The sequence below is a fragment of the Corvus moneduloides genome, chromosome 15 (genome assembly GCF_009650955.1).
Source record: "Corvus moneduloides isolate bCorMon1 chromosome 15, bCorMon1.pri, whole genome shotgun sequence".
Lineage (NCBI taxonomy): Eukaryota > Metazoa > Chordata > Aves > Passeriformes > Corvidae > Corvus > Corvus moneduloides.
The window spans coordinates 3,956,271-3,977,423 of NC_045490.1; the positions used below are offsets into that span (position 1 = coordinate 3,956,271).

The 21,153-nt window shown below is 42.0% G+C and overlaps 1 protein-coding gene across 2 annotated transcripts; it reads right to left on the reverse strand.

Moving 5' to 3' along the window:
* Positions 1 to 1,079: 1,079 nt before the first annotated feature.
* Positions 1,080 to 14,024, reverse strand: UBLCP1 (ubiquitin like domain containing CTD phosphatase 1). 2 transcript variants are annotated; one of them, XM_032125054.1, is made up of 11 exons: positions 13,954 to 14,024; positions 11,405 to 11,598; positions 10,485 to 10,576; positions 9,988 to 10,073; positions 9,784 to 9,899; positions 8,630 to 8,728; positions 7,622 to 7,659; positions 5,417 to 5,515; positions 4,849 to 4,965; positions 3,370 to 3,497; positions 1,080 to 2,099 (listed from the first exon to the last, which is right to left on the reverse strand). In XM_032125054.1, exons 2-11 carry the CDS (start codon positions 11,556 to 11,558, stop codon positions 2,072 to 2,074), a joined length of 957 nt encoding a protein of 318 aa, XP_031980945.1. In that variant the 5' UTR covers positions 11,559 to 11,598; positions 13,954 to 14,024; the 3' UTR covers positions 1,080 to 2,071. The 2 variants fall into 2 exon arrangements, with proteins under 2 accessions (XP_031980945.1, XP_031980944.1); XM_032125053.1 differs by having other exon boundaries at positions 13,896 to 14,003.
* Positions 14,025 to 21,153: the final 7,129 nt, after the last annotated feature.

Sequence of the window (21,153 nt, forward strand, 5' to 3'; positions counted from 1 at the left end):
TCTCAGCCATGTCTCAGCCAAATAAATCCCAGCAGCATTTTTAGAAGATAACCAAATCAAACTGCAAGACTAGTCTTCAAATAGAAAATATGGTAAGGGAAATGATATTAGTCATGAAAGACATAACAACTTGTCAGCAACAGCTCTGTGTTACCATCACATTGAGATTGCACTCAAATGTTCCAGCTCAGCTTATAAAATACTTGAGAGTGCACATCTCCTTCAGATCAGTGAGTACTCTCAAATTCTGAGACACACAAAATCCCTGTGTCACTGAAATAAAATCAAGATTGATTTTTTAAAATGTTCCTTGTATAAAGCAAAAGACTTGCTCATTCACTGTAACCTTCTGTTTGTAGGCCAACTTTGAGCAACAAAATACAGGCACATGTTTAAATTCATTCCCTTGGTTTGGTTTTCTCTCTGCCCAGTACAAACTCCACAGCTGATTTAACTGCAATGCCTTGACTTTGTTCCACTGTCCAAAGACAAAGGAATTCCAGTGCACCATACACCAGCCCTGCATTCCATGATTGCTGCTGCAGCTTTTCCAGGAAAGGATCACTGTTCTAAGCTCAGGGATTCTCCCTGTGCTGTCTGTACAGGAGTCAGGCAGCTTCTCGATCAGAAATCAGCTCTAGGAGACAAAACTGCAGATCTTCGCACTCCATACTTACCTAAACCACCACTTCTATGCATCAGTTTTCTGATTTGCTCATTTCAAAGGAAGCTGGGGCTGGCACTAAAGCACACAGAGCCCTGGACAAAGACCTGGATATTTTCTGACAGGTCACTGAGCCAGAGCCTCACGTGCTTGTCCCAGAAGCTCATTTGTGCCTGCTGTCCTGACAGCCTGACATGTGCTGTCAAGGCTCCTTTCCTGGCCAGCCTGGTGCTGCACCACTTCCCTAATCCACAGAGACACATAACCAGGCTCTGACACGAGTCACAGTCAACTCCTGACGCTAACCCAGTGTCTCTGGAATCCAAACAAACCCTCCAAAAACCCCTTAAATTAATATTATCAATGGTTGCTCTGTTATGCAAGCTAAATATTGAAGGCAGCACAGGACACAAAGTATGAAAAAAGTATTTATTATTTACACAACTGCTATAGTTCCTTAAGAACAATATATACCATTTTTTATTTGAAAGGGTCAGTCTTCTTTCAAATCCATGAACTGCATAATGCACGAGTGTTGGAAATGCCAAACAGCAGTCACATCACACTTCTATAGTGCAGGCATAAGCAGCGCAAGTAAATGATATTTTAAGAACAGTATGGCTGAATATTGTATTTAAACACAGTGTTTGCACTTTGACAAGATTTAGCTAGAAGAGAACAAGGGTTTTGTTCATGCTTTGTTAGGAATGTGACTTTCCCATCTGAGGTTAAACCCTTTATCTGACATATGGGGATTTTTCAGGCAGGCTGCTTTTCACTGACCAAGTAACAGTGGGTTTCTCTCCCTCCAACTTCAATCTCTTGTTTTCCAGTAAACACTGCTTTATAGTACAAGTTCACACACTGGGGTAAACTGGCCACAGAGGTGGTACTTTCCCATCTTACTGTCTTGCACAGAGAAACACTGACATACTAATACATACCAAACTTAGACAACTTGTAATTTATAGACTTAAATAGTGGAATAGGAGAGGGAGACTGTTTCTAAAGATGGAGGGAATAGAGGACTTGCACAATTCATACACTGCCAAGGTTGGCTTTTTAATCAACTTTTTTGGTCTAAATATTTTTTTTTCTAGTCTCAGAATGGTTTTGGTCTTTGATGGTTATGGTTGTACTTCAGCAGCAAAGGAGAGGAAAGTATTTTGAGAAGTAACACCAGAACTGAATGCAAGAAAAAGCAACTGACTTGTTTCTCCCACTTTGAGCTTATTGCTGTGATCTTCTAAAAAACCCACAACCAACCAACTGGAAGACCAAGTTTAGCAGTCGTTCTGGCATTGGGTCCAGTGTCCAGCACTATTATACTCTAGCACAAAAGCAAGGAAAAGTCCAATGATCTTAGTGATGTTCCCTTCAATTCAGTGCCACACAGTTTTATTAGTGTTATTGTCCTTGCTTCTTTGAAAGATACCTGAAAGAAACAAAAGTACAGTTTTTCACCAAGTAAGAGGTGGGCACAAATATACCTGGGAGCTTAAGACCAAAGTGTGACTCTGCTTTCTTTTCTCCCCAACAATCCTCCTACTGATAACCAACAATTGGAAATGCAATCAATACCACTTATGATTTTTATTTGACTTCAACATCTTTCAATTCCATGATAGGTTATCTTGTGGTAATTCAAAGTCATGTTTTAGTTAGACTCTATCAGGCTTTTTAAACAAAAGGCAGGAAGGAAATGGAAACCTGTCTCATTCTAAGAGGATGGAAAATTACATCAGCTGGAAAAGTGGCTTTTATATCCTTTAAGATAAAAAGGTCCATTAGTAATGGCACTCCTTCAAATAAATTCAGGGCTTTAATGAACTGATCCAGCATAACCTGAAAAGAACAGCCCTGCAGCAGCTTCTCTGGAGAATGTGAGTGACTCTGAACTGCTTGAATTCTGATCTCACAGCTCTCTCAGCACCAGAGCTGGAGCAATCTGGCTACGTGGTGTGACAGTGAAGGCTTTGCAAATACTCTAAGAATCCAACCAATTTCACTGATGGTGTGAAATATCCAGTGAATCTCACTGCTTTTAAGGTTTACTATTACACTTTCTGTTCTAATAAGAAAAATGAAATTGTATCAAGCCTGTAAGGCTCCTTTTTTAAGCACCAAAGGAGTGGCTTTCCCACAGCTTTTCTTCACATGCATCAAAGCTTCAGGCTGTTGCATAAAACCATTAAGAAGGATTTTGCTTGAGCAGTTGGAAAATTCTTGTTCATAAGACAGTAACTTGGAGCTGATGAATCCTGCAATACCACCCAACCTGGATGGTGCCTGAGAACCACACTAACACCACCCTGAAGGACCTACCAGAAAAGCTGCTTCATACCAAAGGAGTTGGGATGTGAAGCCACAGCCTAACTTTGCAGGGGTGGAAAGAGAGAGATTTCCAGGGACCAGGTCCCTTCAACATTCTTTTCCTTTTAGGAGGCACAATTGCATAATGTGCAGTGCTGAATATTGGAGAAGCATGAAAACACAGACACGTTCTGCCAAAATCTTATCATTTTAGGGAAGCTGCCCCAACACTACAACCCTATTAAAATTCTCCTCAAACTAAAGGACCTTTATAACTGTAAGTGATGCCAGAGTTAATCAGTTCCATTGTTGCTGGTGTTTGTAGAGACAACCTTAAACAAAATACAGGAGTCAGGGATAGAAAGAAGCAAGAATTTTGACTTTGTTCTTACCTTTCCCAATGTTTGTGATTCAGCTCCAAAAAGTCATCTAACTTTGCTATTTCTTTGAGATATTGGGTGAGCTTTAGAAGCTCCTTGTCTTTATCCCGATTTAAATGTGCTTTCATAAAAGGCCTTATCTATACAAAATAAATAAACTGGGTATAACCATTTGCTCACAGAAAGAAAAAATGCTTTACATTCTCTATCATTTACCACCTGACTGAAATATATTTTCAATACTACGACAAGTTATAACTTTTCACAGGTAAGAGGAAGAAAAGCCTTTCCCAGTAGTGGTCAGATCCAATCTGTCCTGTTCATGCAAAATGGACTGAGAGGTTTTTGCCTTGCACCAAGTTTCTTTTCTCTTGTACTTCAGACAGAAGTTCTTCTTCCCCTCCCAGACAGACTGATAAAATGATCTGGAATGGACTGCCACATTTTCTAATATGGTTTCAGAGAGATTTTTGCAGGAGAGGTTTTCAGCTCAGCATTCTGAGTTGTGTGGCATCGTTGGAACCAGATGCTTTCTTTCAACAAAAAGCCTTTGACTACAACCAGAGCTGTTGTGAAAAGAGATATTAGAAGAAGCAAAGCTTATGTGACAACTGCTTTAAGCTTGGAATACATTATACCTGGGCCTTGTTTTAGTGATTCAATGCTCTTGTCTGCAGTTGTTAACAACACTTTGACAAACACTTTTCCAATCTGAGCTAGAGGGACCTCTCTGGATAATCCCCTCCCAGCAAGATCTTTGCTATTCCTGATTCTCCCTCCAGTTAAGATCATCTTGTTAGATCTCATCAATTGCTATCCTCTTCACACCATGGATACTTTCAAAGAGATACCATCTTGGATTTCTGCATTTGAAAACATCTTTTTCTTTTTTAGAGAGATTTGTGTAAGTTCTTTTAGTACCACACAGCTCTACCATGGTATATATGTAGAAATTTATGTTGCATTCTTCTTACCCAGAACCAGCAGTAATTTTTTAACAGAGCACATGCTGCTTGACAGTTGTATAAAATGAAATATTTGCTGGTGTGCATTCAAAATGGCTCAAGTGACTAATTACTTCTCACAACAGAATATTTGTGATTATCCTGTCATACTATCATGGAGTACAGCCACTTGTTATTTGACTTATTTTTGAATATGACCACTGTGGAGATTGAACATCACATACTTCAATGGTGCCTGTCAGCAATGCCCAGCTTGATTACAGCTTGCAGGTATAACTTAAGCAGAAATAACAATTTCATTGATTTTGGTAATCTCTTAAATGCTCACTTAATAGTGACACAAGGTTTATTTAATACAACTATTAAGGAAATACTAAGCCAGACAAATGGCACTATAAATGAAAAAATGTAATAAAATATAGATCTTTTCTAGTTAAGAATAGTCTTTATGCTACAGCAAAGAAGTAGGAGAAAGTACTACTTGAAGTATCAAGTAGCAATAAATGAAAATTCCAGCTTACATTACCTTGAGTCCATTCTGTGGGTTCATCAGGAAGTTTCGGCCAATATCATCAAACATAATAGTATTTTTTTTGCTGTAATACTCTGAAAACTTTCCCCAGATAACACCAAGAGGCTTCACCTGCAAATACAACACAATACAAGGTATCTGAGGTAAATCAGATCATATGCAGAAGATGAAAATATCATCTATAGGAACCTGAGTCCAAACTTGAATGGACACTTATATTCTTTTGCTTTACCATTAGCAGGTAGTTTGGCTTTAACAAAGGAAGAGATGTGAAATAATGTAACAGAAATACCCCCCACACTAAGGAAAACCTTTCTGTTGGTACCAAGTTTTCTAGCAACTGTTACCTACTGTTTGATTTGAAAGCTGTGACATCTAAATATACCACTCAAAACACTAATAGAGACTTTCAGTAGAAAAAAAAAAAAAAACCTGATTCCAAGATTCTTGCAGTTTTCTTGCATGAAAACTCCAGAACAACTTTTTTTGTTGAATATTTTAAAGTGGTGTGATAAAATGCCAGCTGAATGTAGGAAAAGATAGGAGAAAACCAGGCACTTACATCTATTAGTCCTCTCCGAGGAGTGTGCACTGTTATCATGGCAGCACTGTCCAGCATGAAAGTTATCTTGTAGTTTGCATTGGTACTCACCCCAAGCTCCTGCATCACAAAGATTTATTATTACAGCTTCTAATAAGGACAGTTTTACTGCTGAACAACTGGAGCCACAATTATAGTACATTGTTTGTCACGGGATGAGCTGTGGAGGTTTACCAGAGACACGCTAAAAATAGATACCTGGGGAAATTTAGATTTGTTACTCAATGAGGATCATAAAAGTGCACATAGGGATTTATTTTTAGTGTTTAGTATCAGGAACTTAGCAGCTGATGCCAGCAGAAAATCAAAACAACTTTGCAGAGAAGGCAAAATACAGAGGGGTTTTGCTCATACCTTCGTGCACAGCAAGTTCTACACACTCTACTTTACTTTACAGCAATTGTGTACTGGCTGCTTTTTGTTCCTCACAGTGATGTGCACAAATCACAGCCCAATCCAAGATGGAATATCCAGGAACAGCTCACTGTCACTGTTCCCTCCTGCACATGCCCAAGACAGCAAACATTAGAGTCAATTTGGACCTTTAAGATTTGGTAACTCCTGAAATACTCTAGGGAAAACAACCTTTTTAGAAATAACAAACTTTGTCTAGATAAGAGAGCATCATTTCCATTTCAAATCCTTTCCAAAGCTGAAAAGTACCAGTAAAATCTGCTGACATGGTACAACACAGATATTGCTGACAATTTCTGGTGTGTGAAACAGCAGCAATATGCAAAGCTACGTAACAGGGAGAAAATACTTGCAGTAGCTCTCTTGCAACTATCCAGCCATACTTAACTGATTTGCTTTTCTATAAAAAAGGGGATCTTGCAAATGAAATGCTCTGGGTCAGTATCCTGTTACACTGACAGAACCAGCTGTTCTAGATTGTTTGAATCCCAGGCATAAAGAGGTGGTAAATGAGAGATTAAATTTGCTTGTCTGATACTCCCTTCTTTTTAATCCTGTTCCTGCTTTGTAGTTTAAAACAGAAACTTTAATGCCAACTATAGCTGGAATCACTGCTCCCTGACCAAAAGTGAAACTCTTGGAGGGAAGGACCCCTGGTGCCATCAGTTTAAGGAGAAACAGAAAGTGGCACCTAGTGGCAGGAATCTCAATGGATCAGGATCCAGAAGGAGGGCTGGAAAAGTAACCTAGAAATGCAGAAAGGTGACCAGCACAGGGGAAAGAGCCCATTTTGAACAATGGTTTTCCACAAGATTGAGTCCTAACACTTACTCTGACAACATAATATAAACATGTGACACTGCCACAAGAATGCAATGTTTGCAAGGCTCAACACTGACTTTACTTCCACTAACTAACTTCATTTCATAGTTCTGATTAAAGGCTCTCATTTCTGAGAGGCATTTTTGTTTAGAAAAAGTTGTAGCAATTAATTATTTTGAGGAAGAGAACACTGGAAAAATGTGCTTTGCTCTGTGAGAACCTGAAAAAATTGTGCATAATAAAAGCTTAAATTTGGAAAGGTTTTTCCTGGAATGGAAATAATCTTTGATTTATGAACATAAAGAACCCCCAAGCCACCAACCAAACACACAGCAATTCTTAGTAAGCTCATTAGATTTACAGCTAAGCCTGACTGTAAATATGTTTACCACGAGGTCAGCTGTTCAAAACTGGCTTCCTGCCTGATTCCAGTAGGGAAGAAACCAGAAAGTGAAAGAGCTCTTATGGGATGTTTAATAAGGCAGAGGAAGCAACAGAATTCCCCAGCTGCAAGAAGTAAAGATAAATATGAAAAGAGTTTCCTCTTGATAACCTACTCCAGCATGTCACATCTGTCTGTTCCTTTAAAAAAAATCACATTTAAAGACTAAAGCTCTATAATTAGAGGTAAGATGAAAGCAACTGTGCAGGGCTGCGTGACAAATCCAAGTTTCAGCAGGTACTGACTTGTGTTTAGTTCTGCTACATTTAGCACCTACTGCTGATAGTTTGTGTGGAATTCTAAAATTAGATTTAATCTAGTTTTGTGATAAAGATAATTTAAAGTGACTATGGAAATTGAAACAACTCAGGTTATGATTCATACAACCTCCTCAGTTTCTAACCTGCTCTACAATGCTGAGCATGAGCCCAACTGCATGAAGGGTTACCCAGATCAGAAACAAATTACATGTTTTCAGAACAACTTACTTTCATTTTGGCTTCAATCCACTTCATATTAGTAGCAGCTGAAACAAAAGGGAGAAAACAGAAAGAATACTTTATCAAAATAAGTCATTGGCAGGCAAAAAAAAAAGAAATAACCCAAGAACTTGTTCACTTAATATGTCAAATTTTTACACAAAATTTAATTTTAGAAAGATCCACCCTTGTTGCAGCTTTTAGGGCCACTGCCTTAAGGAAAGTCTTCCTTCATGGAAGACTGTTTTTGTTTGGAAAAGCTTACTTTTCAAATTAACAACTAGATGAAGCACTGCAAATAGTTAAACCATTTTCTAGATCAGCTGTTACTGAAGTACAGCCTGCAGGACCGTAAGAGTGGGATACACCTGGCTTGAGGAACCACACTGCCTGTGCAGGATTTCCTCCTGGAAGCAATGACAGGAATACATAAAATCTGGAAAGGACCAAGTGTCAACATTGTCTACTGATCTAAGAATATGTAGACACATTGGCTACAAAAATGACATTTGGTAATACAATTTTAATATGGTTTGAGCCCTGCACTGGCTAAAGTCTGTTCTCCAGCTGTTGGACAGGAATTGAACTATAAGGCAAAGGACCAACTACCCCTGCAGACAGGAGAGCTTGGTTCATTTGGCAGTTCACTATGCGTTGTCTGGAGTGACATTATTTGTAAAAATCCCTATGAAACATTGTTCTAATGTTGATTATACAGTTCCGTTCCTTCAAGCACTTCTTTGTACAAAGTAACACTCAGTAAAGTGATGCTGAGCTTCATCCTGTGACTAGACACATTCTTGTGAGCAGTATGTGGTGCTTTTTCACATAAGAATCAGTATTTTTCTAAAATATCTCTAATAATTGTCTGAATTACAGCCAGTAATTGGCTAAAACAGTATTGTTTTAGATCTTGTGATTCACACTAAAAAAAGCAATATAAAAACCTCCCACCAGGACTCCCTGCTCTGGATGACAATTTACAATAAACTCTTAGGTACTGAGTACAATACTTACACCAAATTACAATATCATAGTCCTCATATGCAGAAGTCAGGAATTCATGGAGGTATGGCCTCATCAGCTCTACCCCAGTTTCAGCACATGACCTGTGGTCTTTAAAAGAATATAAGAGAGAAGCAATTCAGTATTAAAGTATTAGCTATTAAAGTCCAGTCTGATTTTCCTTTCTATCCAGAGACCCAAGGAGTTTAATGAGGGAGGAGGCATTTTAGGATAATGAATGAATTGATATCAAGCTCCCATTCCCATTTTAAAGGGGGAAAGACAAAGCAGAGGGAATATTTATCTGTTGGTCTTTACATGTACTTGAGGGGTTAGCAATAATTAAATCAGAGATCTCTGGGTATCAATATCTTTGAAGAGTCAGGACAAATAGTTCATCTGTGTACTTAGCAAATTTGTAATTGGTCAGATACGAAACAGATTCCTTCAAACCCAGTCCAGTTAACTGTGTGAACATATATTAAGATCATTTCAGAGATGCACACATTCCCTGTTCCAATTCCAAAACTGCTGCCAAAATCTGCCAGCAGAAGACCTCTCCATAAAAATGTTAAACTCAGAAACAGGCTGAACTTTGATGTCAGATTGGAAACAAATCTCATTGAAAAGGAAAGCTAAGGGAAAGGTATAAGGGAAGCTATTATTTACTGCTGACAGTCACGCTGTCATGACACACCTACAAGCCAGAAAGGTAAGTCAGAAGGAAAATCCTGGCTTTCAGAAAAAACCAGCTTGACAGAATTTTCAAGTAAAACATGTTTTTGTGAATGTTTAGTAATGATATGTAACTAAAATTTGAAGCTGTTCTCCCACGCCTCCCAAAAGTAGAGTCAATCAGGTACAGAATTGGATCATTATTTTACAGTATCTTGCCCTGCCACTGTGATGGCCAAGATACAAGTTGTCAAGGGAAAGACTATCAGGACAGAAGACTAAATTGCTGATTTTTTATGTCTTTTTGCAGCAATTAAATAGTTGCTGCACTAAAATCAACAGCGTGCAATATTTTAAAATGCTTTTTAAAATGTGAGCTGAAGACAAAAAATCATATAAAGCAGAAGTTATGTTGTACAACACAGCAAAGCAAAAATCTGGCAAATAAATTGAGCTCTTACACAAAAACCATAAGTTGCATAAAAACTCACCAAATAATGTGTAATCAACATCTAGCACCAGCAGCTTTTTCCCTTCTCTAGGAGGATTCAGAATCTCCACTTTGTATTCTTTAACTCTACGGGAAATTTTTAGTAGGTTTTCTTCCCTGATGTAAAAATGCAAAAAGTTTAAGTTAATTAAAATGTACGCTCTGCAGTCAATAACAAACTGTTTTAATGGCTTGAACTCCTAACCTATTTTCTACTTCCACAACTTCCTCTTCAATATCAAAGTCATTGACCACATCATCGTTATCTGGAGGTGGCCCAAGGACATCTTCCTAGAAGAATAAAAATAATAAAAGATAATAAGGATCACAGAAGGAAAATAACAATGGATATCAAGTTTCTGTTACTGCACATTACAGGGCAGGAATACTATTTAACCAAAATTACTTCACTTTACTAGTGGAAAGAATTATTAAAGTATACTGATGATTGTTCAGATTTGAGAAGTCAGTATCACAATAACAGGTTTGTACTTCAAGTGCAGAACAAGACAGGAATTTCATGAATACATTGCTCTCAGTTCTGCAGCAAAGCTTACTCTACATAGAAAAATAAATGCAAACAGAAATCTATTGTACTATCATTTTCCAAATGATGAGTGGAATATTCAAAATTCAAAATCACAATTAGAAGACACAAAGTATTTTTTGCTGTTTAAGCTAACAAACAAGAAAATTATTTACCAAACTCTCCTCACGAGTGCCCATCATCATAATCTTAGTATTTGGTTTCAACTTGAGGGCTCCAAGCTTAACATCATCATCTGCAGGTTTGCCTATAATGAAAGCAATTTTATTTTTATTGGGCTAGAGAGATTTCAGAAAAATGTCAATACATTCCATACTTAATTGAAATAACCTCCTTGTAACACCCCAAGCTGTGTCATCACCATCTTCCATATAAAGTGTCTCGGTTTTGGCTGGGATTGAGTTAATTTTATTCCTAGTAGCTGGTGCAGTGCTGTGTTTTGGATTTAGTACGAGAATAACGTTGATGGCACACCAATGGTTTAGTTGGTGCCAAGCAGTGCTTACTCTAAATCAAGGACTTTTCAGTTTCCTGTGCTCTGACAGTGAGCAGGTGCACAAGGAGCTGGGGGAACTGGGCAAAGGGATGTTCCATGCCACAGAACCTCACGGCCAGTGTGGAAACAGGGGGGAATTGGCTGGGAAACACCGACTGCTGCTCAGGGACTGGATGGGCATCGGTGAGTGGGTGGTGAGCAACTGGATTGTGGCACTGGTTTCTCCAGAGTTTTATGTCTCTCTCTCCTCTTTTCATTATTATTATAATTAGTATTATATTGTATTTTATTATCTTCCAACCATTGAACTCTTCTTAACCCATGAGGTTTACTTTTTTCCCCCCAGTTCTCCTCCCCACCAGGACTGGGCAGTGTAAACCACTAAAAAATGACCAGGTAGATATATTAATAATAAACAATATCCAGTGATGTATGAAGTGTCTGTATTCACATTCACTCCAGAGCTAGAACTGGGAGGTGGATGCCCTGTTAGTGCACACACCCTGCCTAGGATTGGGGGGTATTTGCCCTTAAATATCTCAGGCACATCCCCAGCAAACAGCAAGTAAGGACAATTACCCTTCATTTTAAGCCCAAGCAGTTTTTGACGCTCTGGTAACACTCCAGTAAGGCCTTTCAGAGACTGTTTCAGGTCCAACACTGTGTCTTCTTCTGACAGCGAGGTTATTGTGTACTCCTGTCCACCCCATTTTATTATGAGAGAGAGAGACATCCTTGAAGCATATGTTCAGTATTGCTGTCTGAAAAATATGCTGCGGGAGGCAAACACAAAGATCATGTAAGGACGAAAGAGGAGAACTGCTCTTTCCAGGAGACAAACCGCAACATCTACTCAAAGCATTCTTGATTTTTTATTGTATTGGACATCAAAGAGCTGTTTGTTTCCCCTGAGCAGATGAGAAATGTGTTGAGAAAGTGCTGAAACAAAGGGAGAAAGAACAGTGTTAAAACTGGGGCTCCGAGTTCCACTTTGATGTTTTTAGCAATGTCACATTCACATCTGCTGTGTGTTCTGGGCAGGTACAGCCTGTGCACTGCACACTCGAGCAGAGCACTGCAGCACCACAAAAGCCATTGCAAAGCTCAGAAATGTCCTCTGCAATACTTATGCAACCAAACCAGCCATGGGTGCCTTTACAGATGTAATAACAAAACAGCAAATATGAAATCCCTAACATATAGAAGGCCATAAAAATAGTTCTGAGCCCAAGAGTCCATTTTTGGCAGTGGATTTCTCTAATCCCTTCCACTGTGCAATACCTGCAGTAATACATACCCCCGGTCACATCTCACTGTAGCAATATCAAAGCAGGAATTTGAAAACAAAGCCAAAACACACACCCACACAATGAAATTACACCCTAAGAAATGCACTTTCATTGCAGTGCTGACAAAATAACCATAATTATACTATCTTTAATTTACACAGCATCATTTATACAAATTGTATTTAACAGTTTAGTCCTACATTGAACACAGCAGAAAAACAAGATTTTTAGCTTAATGCAAAAGGAAAAACATGTTTTTTGTCTGCTAGGGCTTGGAAATAGAATCAAGGAAATAGGTATGAAAAGGCTGCTACAGACTGTCAGGAGATGCAGAGAAGGCCTCTGCACCACTGATGGTGAAACTGTCCTCAAAAGAGTGACATTCAAAGAGAGAGCAGATCTGTGAAAAATCTAGGGTTATCAACCTTCAAGGAATGCAGGTCTGGCAATTTTAAAAAATCTCAGAAGCCAAAACTCTGATTCTTCTTCCTCTCTACCTTTGTATTCTCACTGGTTACCCACACTCAGACAAAATACTTTCTCTTTTACACGGTAAAGGCTCTTGGGAACAAACCTGTAATTGCTCAGGCATAGCCACTAAGCTCAGAGCAGATGAGAATTAGTCTAGATACAACCTCCTTGCTGAGGACACTACAAGCCTCACCCTCCACACTATTGCCTAGGAGCCCTGAAAACAAACTGAAAACTGGTATTACTGGGAAATGAATTTTTTTCCCCCCAAATATTGTCAAATCAGTTAGGGACCTTGTATGACACGGTGAAAAAGAGTCATGAAAAAGGGGTCTTAGAAGCACTAAGAAATTCTACTGAGGCTAAGGCTGCATGGTGTGGAGCACTATTGATACATAGTGTCGGTATCATGAATTATTCCTGTCCATAATTCTTCAGAGTAAGTTAGAAAGAAGAGTTTATTGCCTGTTTCCTTACCTGTACTATACACCTCAAATCGTTCTGCAAGGACATGCACACGGCAAGAACTGTAAGAAAACTTCTCCAGTCTCTGTCCAGTGCTAAATTGAAAAGATCATCCCTCCAAAGCTGAGCATTTGACCAACCCTCAGTCCTTAGAGATCTACAGCCCTGTCATGACAAATGCTATCGGAAACAAGACACTCTTATCCCATGCCAAAACGCTACGGAGTCCGAATCAAGAAAAATGGGAAAATGGTTTAGGAGCAGAAAAAGACACAGGGATTTCCAAGGGTTCTACCATCGAGGCTGGGTGCTGTGCAGAACTGACGCTCATACAGCTTCCTTTGCTTAATTACATCTTCAGAGCCTTCATAAGACCCTTGGGCCACCAAGACTCAACGGGCTGGAAGGCCACGAGTTAGAAAAAGCATTCAAGTTGTGCTGTTAAAATGCAGCATTACATCATTTTCCTTGGACGATTCAGAAGAGAGGCACCCACATCTTTAAGTTCCACTAAGCAACATAAACATCAACCCCCCCTTAAAACGCCCGAAGTGCCCGATGAGCGCACGGGGCCGCACTTTCCACAGCACCGTAACAGGTGTGGGACGGGGTTTGGGGCCGGCAGCCGCTCGGTGTCAGCACGACGGTGTGGGACGGGGGTTCTCCCCCGCCGAGGCTGCCCCGGCAGCGGCACGGCCCGACCGGGAGCGCCCGCTCGCTGCTGCGGCGGCCGCGGGGCTGCGGAGCCGCTCCCGCGCCGCGGGGACACCGGCCCGGCCGCGACACCCGCCCGCCCCCGGCGCCCAGCCCTAGCCCGGCCTCCCCCCGGCCCCCGGCACACCCACCGGGCTGTGCGGGGCCGCCGATCCGCCCCCGCCCTGGCAGCGCGGAGCGGGCGCTCACCCCGGCAGCGGGACCGGCTCCGTCCCGGCTCCGCCGCGCAGGAAGCGGAACTGGCGCGCGGCGGAAGCGGGAGGCGCCCGGATGTGCGCGGGGCCGGGCCCCGAGGGAAGCGGCGGCTCCGAGCGGGGCCCGGGCAGCGCGGAGCCGGGGCGGGGGCGTGCTGCGGGCCGTGCCCCGGGAGGGCAGAACGGGAGCTCCGCGGGGCTGCTCCCGGCGGGGTCACGCAGGAAACCGGGAGGGAACTCCACGGCACCGCGGAGCTCGCGGCCCCTCAGCGCCGGCCTGAGGCCGAGCTGCGCCGCGGCCCCGGGGAGGCCGGAGAGGTGACTTGCACGGGCAGGTGCTGCCATGAGTGTCTCGTTTCCGCTGTCAGCTGTGAAAGGAGGTTGTTCTGTACCCAAGGGTCCCGCCTGAGGCCCCACCTGCAGAGCTGCTTCCAGCCCTGGGGTTCCAGCACAGGAAGGACGTGGAACTGCTGGAGCGAATCCAGAGGAGGCATCAAGATGATCAGAGGGATGGAGCAGCTCTGCTGTGAGGAAAGGCGGGGAGAATGGGATTGTTCAGCCTGGGGAAGGGAAGGTTTCAGGGTCACCTAATTGCAGCCTTCAGTACCTGAAGGGAGACCACAAGAGGGCTGGAGAGACACTCTGTACATTGGCCTAGAGTGACAGGACAAGGGGGATTGCCTTCAAGCTGAAAGAGAGTAGGTTTAGATGGGATATTAGGAAGAAATTGTTCCCTGTGAGGATGGTGAGGTCCTGGAACAGGTTTCCCAGAGAAGCTGTGGCTGCCCTGTCCCTGGAACTGTTCAAGGCCAGGTTGAATGGAACTCTGAGCAACCTGGTCCAGGGGAAGGTGTCTTCCCACATCTGGGGGTTTGGAAGGAAATGACCCTTAAGGGGACTTACAACCCAAACCATTCTGTGATTCTATGACTCAAAACTCTATTTGCTCCTAAAGCTGCCTCTTTCCAGGCACATTGTTGTGTCTGTTGACACTTCTCGACTACTGTTGTGATTCTTGGGAACTGCCTTCAGCTGCAGTGGTTCTGTGCTTGGGCAACAGATGTAGAAGGAAAAAATAGACTTTGCCACAAAATGGCCTTTTTTACTCAGTGGTTCCGCTTTGCAGAAATAGTTTAAAGGGAAGAACATTATTCTGTGGTAAAGTGTGGTTTCTTACATGAAATCACGTGAAGGTGACAGAGACTATGGTTGTGCTTGGTATCAGTAGAGATGGTGTTAAATTTGAGGAAGGAAGTGAAGGTTTCAGTCCTCCATTACCTTAAGTCTTGCAGTGTTGAGAGGTTAGGTAATTTTTTCCCTGTTTAATTTGGTAATAAGTAGGGAAGGGAACAAAAGAGCAGAGAGCAGAGGTAAACAACTATACACTGAGTAAAAGTGTCTTCAGAATGGCTGCTGGAACTTGCAGGAGACATTCCAACTCTAAGGGAATCTCAGTGGAGAAGGGCAGTATAAGCAAAAACTGTGTAAAAGCCTGATCTCTTTCCTGAGAGGATATTAAGTTAATGTATTTCCTGCCTGGATATGTACTTTCAGTTTGTTCTGTATTCAAGTTTTAGCGTAAAAACACCACTTTGGTTTCTAGAAGAGTGGTACAAATGGGAGACCACTGTAACGACTGTTGTTGTGAAGTTTAGTTTCTGACTGCACCTAAATCCACGTAAAACCAGTCACTCTGCTTGTACCCCAGTCACCAAGGGTTTGTTTTTTGCTTGAATGACACACAGTTGTCCTCTGCACAGAGGCAGCATGTTACAGTAGTGCTGGAAAGCTTCCAAACCTGCAACTGGTAATTAAAGTCACGCCCTGTCATGAAAATATGCACCCTCCAGACCTGCTTAAAATTCAGGCAACAAAAATGACATCTAGTGTGATCACCTCTGTAGTTGCAATTTTGTTAAAAATACTTTTTGTTCTTTTCTGGTTGGCCTAGAAAAAGCTCTCTTGAAAAGGAGGGCAGTAGGGTTTTGGGTTTTGTTGTTTTTTTTTCCTGTTTGAGGAGTAATATGAAAAAGTATAAGTTTGCATTTAATTTCTGGTCTGATGCTGGTGTTTTGGTATCCTCAAAAGATGCTCTGACAACATTCATGTGGTGCAGATAAATACATCATTTTACTTAGCTGTGAAACACATGGTGGTGCTCAATCCTAATGTTACTAAATGCAAAGTGGCAAACGAATTTGGCTAAAACCATATAATTACAATTCAAAGTCCAAACAGCACAGTCTTTATACTGAGGAAAGTGTTTTGTGGTGGGACTCTGGGTTTGCACTGTGGTAAATTAGCAGGGCAAGGAGGAAGGAAGAGCAGTGGGGCAATTGGAAAGCAAATGCACGTTCCCTTTCACCTTGATATGCACTGCTACATCCTGGGATGCTCCAGGGTGAAATAAAGGAAGTGGCTGCATGTCAGATTGATGCCTGCTGGCTCTCTTCCCGTGCCTCATGTTCACATCATGCATTTCTGAGCCTTTTGTGCAGTATGCTCCTGTGCGTAAGCACTGAAGCCCAGGAGCTCATCTCCTACGTTGTTCATGCTGCATATAAGAGAGCAAAATTCCCTCTAGCAGCTCTGGGAGATGCTGGGTAAGAGTCCTTTGAAATCATCATTTAAAGTCGAAAACCCTGTGGAAAGCTCAAAAGGTTGCTTTGAGAATTAAGAGATTAGATGACATCTCTGTGATAGAAGGAGTTGGAAAGCAAAAGGCAATGACACTGCAGGGCTGAGAGATGCTAAATATTTGTTTATTCGGTGACTTTAATGGGGGAGAGTAGGTGCAGATGTTAATGTGCTGCAGACTATGAAGGGGCCAACAGCACAGACTTCAAGGTCTTAAATGTTTGTTTTGGGGTTTTTTGTTTCCAAATTGTTTTTTGATTCAGAAAACTCACTTGAAAATGCACCAGCCTTTCTACCCCACTTCTAAACTGAATCTACATTCGGAAAAAATCTAGAACAGAGCCCATATTCTCCACTAAAAATAGAAGAATCCTTAAAATACATTTTTGTGCCAGTGTATTTTACTATTAGTCTGTTTTATGCCTTTTCCTTTCCCCTCACACCTCTTTTTACGATTTCCTACAATACTTTATTGCTTTTTTCCAGCCCCTTTTCTCTGTTTTACAATTTGTTCTAAGCAGGTAGTAGAAGATGTCTGAGAATGTCAAACTCTGCAGGTCCGATACCATCCAAGTATTTGCAGCCTGATCCAGCCCTGTGTTCAGCCTCTTGCCCTGCTCATCACCAGCGACTGCAGCAGAGCAGCCAGCGGGGTGTGCTGGACACTGCCATCCCTGTGCCCCAGAAATGCAGCATTTGAGTGCTCCCTGTGATTCTGAGTCACTGTGACTCCGGGCACAACTCCGAGCGCCGCGTTCCCAGAGTTCAGTAACGCTTTAGGAGCTGCCAGCTCGGCTCCTGGTTGAAGTGAAGCACATTTTCAGGTTATCACTTATACAGTCTCTGTCTCAGCTGCTTTATCAGTAAAGGGGAGGTTAGAGTATTATTTGTGTGGTTTCCTTACAGGAGTTTTTTCAGGATTATTTAGTGAATATTGGCACTGCAAGATGCTATAAATACCAGAGGCTTGTTCCCGTGTACCATATGATCTTCCACCTCCTGAATGCAACTGTTATTCTTCTGCCACTATTCAGCCCAATGATTTTTATTTTATTTACTTCGATTCTTTGTATTCTAGATTATGCCCCACTGGCAAGGGATCTTGGGAAAGAACTGTGATGCTTTTGTTCACTGAACAAAACCTGATTCATCCCTTTCCTTACATCACCACACAGCTCTCCAGCTTCCCAACACAGAGATTGCTCTGGCTTTCCTTTAGGTACGTTGAAAATCACAGCAGCTGTTAAGAGAGCACATAATGCTCTTCAGCATTAAGAGAGGGGAAAGATATATGTAATCATATGAGAGATTTAATTATCAGTGGTACTGCAGGAGTGGTTTTCTGAAGAGAGTGAAAACAAATAGGAAATTGAGAAACCATCTGAATTCTACAAAGAGCTCTGAAAAGCAGCAAGAATGAGAGGAAAAATGAGGAGATGATGAGAAGCTAAGTGATGGGGAGAAATTTAGGAAATAGGGTCACAGATAGTAAAAACCAGGAATTTTTGAGATGGGATTATGGAGTGAGAGTAGTTAAATCGGAGATAAATGCACTTACTGTTGCCGCTGCTCAGTAATGCTCCCAGTTTCTGTTTCTGGGTATGGGTTTCTGCAGGAATTTAATTAAAGTTTATTTGTTCCTTTGTTTAGTGAATGAGATAAAATTGCAAGAAGGGAACACAAAGGCTTTGGGGGCTGGCTGCCACCAGTATTAAACACATGAGGTACCAAATTAGGTTTCACAGGCAATCTTAATTTTTGCATTATTTAACTTTTGTCTGACTTGATGCAATATAACCTACTCATTAAGACATTCCTTTGCTTTTACATATGTATGTATGAATATTTTTTGAAACCATGGTTTATAAAAAGCTTCAAATAAAACTGCCCATGTTATTGTCCACCTTATGCATGCAGTGTCCTTCCACGTCAGCATATTTTGCTGCTCTTTGAGAATTCTTATGAGGGATTTTCTTTGTAAGCAGTTTGGGGTGCTGGCATGTGTCCATCTGCATGGACAAATCAAGCTTCCACATTATCTGAACTCTGAGAAGGTCTTTTCAAAGTTTTAATGAGATGTCACCATAGCAGTGCCCTTCAGTCCTCAGTTGCTGATCACTGAAATTCTGGAATCCAAAGGCTTTTGTTGATAATGAGAGATGAATAATCACTGAGTTCAGAATTCTCAGCCATGCAGTGTGAGATGCAGGAGAGGCTTTCAAGATTCTGGAGAAATGAAGCAGAAAGTTGAGGTGCTTTTAAAAAGCCATGCCTGACAAGACAGTGGTAATGCCACATACCTGATCTGCTCATTAGAAAACCTTTTCTTTTGTGAAGTAACACATTTTCAGAGTTAAATGCTGAGAGAGGATAGAATGAAATAAATGTGGAGTTCACTTCCTACTGTTTGCTTGCAAACTGAAGCAAGAACTTTACAATACTTTCACGATATAATTACTTCTAAAATAATAATAATGGATATTTCCATTCCAACTCTTACAAATATGTGTTGCTCTCTACAGCTGTGAATATGTATTTGTCTCTCTCTGCTCCTTGCTGTCTTTTCTCTCCCAAGCAGCACTGCAGAGAGGTAGGACTTAGAGATCGCCCCAACCTCAGTCAGCACTGAACCAAGCCCACAAAGAAAAGGAAAGAAGTGACTCATGATATTTTTTTCCCATGTATGGCATGAGTAGACAAGCAGCCCCTAGAAATGGAGCTGAAATTCTTATGCCTTATATGACAGCTGGTTTATATTCCCTGTGATAAGAAGTGGGGTACTGGCAACTGTGGAACAGGGATGCAGTTGTGAGTGGGCTGAGCCAGAAAAATGGGGTGGCTGGAGACTGGTGAAGCTGTTTTCCCATATTCTCTGCAGTTTGGAGCAGTGTTTACCCCAGGTACAACAAAAGGATTAGGTGATAGTGGCATGATTAATAAACAGATACGTAACACAAGAGCTGCAAACACTTGCGATGCAGGGACCTGTTAAATGACAAAAAGAGGAAAGCAGCTGCTAAGAGGAGACACTGAGCAGGTCAGAGAAGCCCTGTGCAGAAGGGGCTCTGTGAACCTCCTGAGCCTGACCCGAGCATGGAGTGCTTATGAGTAATAATCACATGGGGATGTCCTTTGCTTGGCTGGGCCTGCAGGTTTGTTCTTTCTAGAGAGAAGAATTACGGAACTTAGGAATCCTTGCATGAACTGATGGCTTCAAACTAAATATTCTTCAATTAAAAAGTCTGTTATTTTTATTTAAATTGTATTAAAATCTGAAGCTTATGAAAAATGGTGCTGGGCTGCTCCATGGTACCTGAAAAAGTTTGGGAGACTCCTGTCAGTTGTGCCATTCGATCTCCTTCCTGCTGCATTCTGGAGTGACTGGAGTTGAGGAGACTGGCCCAGTGTGAACACCAATGCACCACCTGAGGATGGACATGTTCAAACTACCTTTTTTCTTCTGGTGTTTTGAACACCTTCAGGTACTCAAAGTAATTTTGCAAAGCACAATGCGGACAGACGCCCAAACCCCTTATTTTTATATCTCTGCTTCACAGAGTTAGACACTATGTTGAGGTATTGTTAATACCTACGTCTGTGAATGCTCCAGTTCTCATTAGAGATGGAAGGAAAAAAGCAATTATTAAGTTGGCCAGCCCAACCCTTGTGAACTACAGGATTTTCCAGTTCAGTGTATTCCCTCATTCCTCACCACAGCAAAGGTTTTTTTTCATGTTCCAGACAATGTGCCCTTGTACTTTTTTTTAAATACTAAGGTAAAAAACATTACTTCCTTTGTGTCATAATTTTTCCGTAGTACTTAGGAAAGTGTTCTAGGGCTTGGCCATGCAACCCTTAAGAGGATGAGTAAATATTGGTGAGACTTTTCATGCAAGGGCTGTGAGCTAAAAAGTATGAAACTATACTGTGCTAGGCTGTGCTGTGAGGGAGCAGCCCCTGGGTCAGGTCTCCAGCTGAAAAATGACAGTGCAGTAATACAGAGTATCTGGTGCTTTTCTGGTTGAACTCAAAACGAAGGTGACTGGAAGTTCTGCAGTACAACACTGGAAAAAACAGAGTCAGCCTTAGTATTCGAAAGTAATACAGCACTTCGTGTTCCACAAGGCCACTAAGGAGTATTATTAAAATAGCAGGGCTGCCTTTTAAACATCTGCTCAGACACTACCTCAATTTTGCTGACCGACTTTTCTGAGTCATCTTCCCGACCCGCAGCTGCCCTGGCAAGTCCGCACGTCCCGAGAGGACCCAAACCGCCGCGCTCCCATCGGAATTTACACCCCAACCTCTGCCTTTTCGGGGCTGTGGGCGGGCGAAAGGGTCCCGGCGTTATAGACAGAGCCCGCTCCCGCCGGGGAGCGCTCCCCATCCCAATTCCTGGCGCTTTCCACCCAAAACGCTGCCCCACTCCCTCCACCCCCGCCCCGAACCTGCCCGGGGGGGCGGAGGAGCCGCTCCGCGGGCGGGGCGGTGCCGCGGGCGGGGCGCGCGCATGCGCGGAGCGGGGCGGCGCGCGCGCGCAGGCAGCGGGGCCATGGCC

Bases quoted from the DNA above. Each gene is read 5' to 3' on its own strand.
- UBLCP1 (XM_032125054.1), bottom strand. From the start codon at position 11,558: ATGTCTCTCTCTCTCATAATAAAATGGGGTGGACAGGAGTACACAATA. The intron at 8,729-9,783 runs GTGAGTTTTTAT...ATTCTTTTAAAG, and splicing joins TGTTGATTACACATTATTTG to ACCACAGGTCATGTGCTGAA. The intron at 3,498-4,848 runs GTAATGTAAGCT...TATTTTGTATAG, and splicing joins ACCCACAGAATGGACTCAAG to ATAAGGCCTTTTATGAAAGC.